At 27.8% G+C, this 3,184-nt stretch overlaps 1 protein-coding gene across 1 annotated transcript; it reads right to left on the bottom strand.

Moving 5' to 3' along the window:
• Positions 1–1,447: 1,447 nt before the first annotated feature.
• On the bottom strand, positions 1,448–2,312 carry LOC105778595 (major pollen allergen Bet v 1-A). Its single transcript, XM_012602316.2, has 2 exons — positions 2,044–2,312; positions 1,448–1,958 (listed from the first exon to the last, which is right to left on the bottom strand). The coding sequence occupies exons 1-2, from the start codon at positions 2,222–2,224 to the stop codon at positions 1,660–1,662; spliced, it is 480 nt and encodes a 159-aa protein (XP_012457770.1). The 5' UTR covers positions 2,225–2,312; the 3' UTR covers positions 1,448–1,659.
• Between the last annotated feature and the right edge of the window lie 872 nt (positions 2,313–3,184).

The following is a 3,184-nucleotide window of genomic DNA, read 5'->3' as shown; positions in this document are numbered from 1 at the left end:
AAACGATGCGTTTTGTCACCATTATTACAGCGTTTTTGTTTAAAAACGCCACTACAGGTCCGAGTTTTTGCGGCGTTTCCAAACAAGCGCCACTAATGCTAGATCTTTAGCGGCGTTTTATCCTAAGCGCCGCTAATGCTCGATTTTTAGCAGCGTGTTTTGTCCAAACGCCTCAAAAAATGCCGCTAAAAGCCTATCTTGGTGTAGTGAATACGGGACTGCCACAATACTTTTCCCTCCCAAAACAATTTAATTGACTGATAAGTAGCTTTTTATCATGAATTCGGCTGACAAATACCTAAAACTAAAATCATAGCTAGCTATGATACTAAACAAATTGAGTTCGTCTTGTATCAAGCTTTTGTCCTTCCTCATGATTACATTGAATTAGGTATGTGTAATTTAAGGCAACCAATAATGTTGAAAAGTTCTTCATTTTGGGATTAGTTATTTAGTTATGAGTTCCTTTTGATGAAGAAATGTCAAAGCAATATATAACTGTAATCTTTATGTATTTTATATTTTATGTATTTTTATTTTTAAAATTTAAAAGTAATTTAATAAAATGTATAAATACTGAAAGTTACATTTATCATTTATGTCAATTAAAAATTCATGTTATGTTTAAGTTAATAATTTACTACGAGTGATAAAAATTCAAGTGATGAACTTGAAATTTTTTAATTGGGTGATCAAACACGCTAATACTAATTGAGTCACAAACATTATAATTTATTTTATAATATATATATTAAAATAAATAAATCAGTCTCTTTCTCAATAAAATTACAAAAAAATCAAAAGAATTTTTAAATTCAAAATATTTATAAAATTTTCAAAATTTATATTTTTAAAAATTATAAAATTTGGAAAAAATCTAAAAATATATAAAGAAAGTTAATTTTTCTAAAATTTCTAAAATAATAATTTTGAGAACTTAAATAATTTAATTAATGATTCAAGTTTATCGACTAAAATTATTATTATTATTATTATTATTTTACTTTGAAAAAGTTTTAAATATATATGGTTTCAAATTTATATGCTATAACATGAAATTAGTTATATATTGTAACAAGATTTTAATTTGACATGTTTAATTGTTTTTAATTTATCTCGAATAATTTTACTCGATTCGACTCGACTCGATTCAAAAAACATTTAAATCGAGTTAGTATGAAAAAATAGGATTCATCAACTTAATTAACTCAATTTGTTTTTCATTCGGTTGGATCGAATGATCACCTCTACTGTAGATGATGGAGTATAACCCAAAATTAAAATTGTATGGTTACACTATTATTATAATGTGTCAAATGATATTTTCTTTTGGATTTTGAATAAAATTCTTTTCTTAGAAAAATGAGAACTTTTTAGCTCAAACTTTTGCTAACCCAAAAGATAATACAAAAGAAAATTTGGAGTCTTCCATGAAAACTGTAAAATATATACTAGGTAAAGCTTTTTCTTGCGGGTTTATATATTTATTTCTTTCATTATATATTAAAGATGATCGAAGTTCGATCACTACCACCATCACTCTTACTGAAACAACAAGACAATTTATGTTTTAAGATGAAAAAGAAAATATCAAAAGCACAACATTAAAATCAAACTCTTCTTTAAAAGCAAGCATAGGAATTCAAAGCAACCTAGATCCTAGTTGCAGGCTTCGGGATTAGCCAAGAGGTAAGCTTCAAGGGGCTTGTAAACTGTCTCACTCCCTTTAATTCGAGCCTTGATTTCATCTTCCGTTATAACATTATCTCCAACAGTGTAGAATTTCATTGAGCTCCTGCAAATACTTCCTCCACCTGCAGCTGCCTCAAACTTGTTCTCATAGCTAATCTTTTCAAGCTTATCCCCCAGAGGCCCACCTTCAATTAAACTGTAACTGTATGAAAAATTATTTTCATCATGTCTTCCAATCTGGTGCTTCATATATTGGAATGGAAAGCCTAAAGAAATAAATACTTGTTATCCAACATACTCGTGTAAAACACATTAAAAAATGCCAACGAAAGTGAAAATGAAAGAACTAACCTTCAACAAAGTTGATTTTTACGATACTTCCAGAGCTAGGATTAGCTTCAACCTCAATACTCTTGACTGCATTAGGAGCAGCCGCGGGCCAAACCTTTGGGGCTTCAACAGTAAAAGCCTTGAAAAGCCTAGCTGGGGCGACTGGGGAGGTAGTTTCATGGTCATAACTGAAAACACCCATGATTTTAATGTTAATTCAGACTTGGAGTTCAAAGAGGAGAAGTGGATGATAGAGTGATTGAGGAGTGAGATGATAGAGAACTAAGATGCTATTTATAGACTGAATTTGAAGCGTAAGAACTCTACTATTCTCATTTTTTTAGTTGGAGTTATATCCAATATTGTTAGTAATTTTCATTGAATTGGTACCGGTCAAAATAAGCATCCCAGAAGTTCTTAGTAAATTTCCCATTGATGACTTCAGAAATTGTATCAGTTTGTCTTCTACTTTATTTATTTGCTTTTCTTCAATAATGCTTACTTCAATATTTAGACGGGATAATGAAACGTGTTGACTGTGGTTATAAGCATTGATTAAATTTTATTTAATTATTATTTTAAGAATTTGTTTTATTAAATTCAAAATAAATTGTGTTGGTTGAATTTTTTAATAAAATGTAACGTTAAACAGTGCCATTAAATATGAAAACAGAATGAGAATTTTAATATAATAAAGGGTTAATGTGGTATTGATGATTCAATTATCACTTTGGTGTTTAAAGAAATTCTTTTATCAGTTTGATATCTGAAATTTCCAAACATTAGATATTTTATTCAACTCTTACTGTTGTTAGAAAAAAATGTGTGGCACGTTACGTCACCCAAATTTATGTTTTTCTTAAATAAATGCAAAAAAACCAAAAATTAAAAAATTAAAAAAGGCAAAAAATGAGAGGAAATATCTCAAGAAAATAAAAATAAGACAAATTTTAAAACTTTTCCGGAACTTAAACAAAATTCTTTTCTTTCTAAAAACATAAAATACAAATATAGTGAAAATTCAAAAGAGAAGGAAAATCATTAAAATATAGAAAAAATGGAACAATATGGATATATAAATATCTATAGTAATTTTAAAAACTTTGAATGGTTTTTTTATTTTTTAAAAATAGTTTTAAAAATAAAATTAAAAAATAGCAAA

This window comes from Gossypium raimondii, chromosome 10 (genome assembly GCF_025698545.1).
Source record: "Gossypium raimondii isolate GPD5lz chromosome 10, ASM2569854v1, whole genome shotgun sequence".
Classification (NCBI taxonomy): Eukaryota; Viridiplantae; Streptophyta; class Magnoliopsida; order Malvales; family Malvaceae; genus Gossypium; species Gossypium raimondii.
The sequence above is the reverse complement of the archived record's forward strand: the minus strand, read 5'-3'. Positions and strand labels throughout refer to the sequence as shown.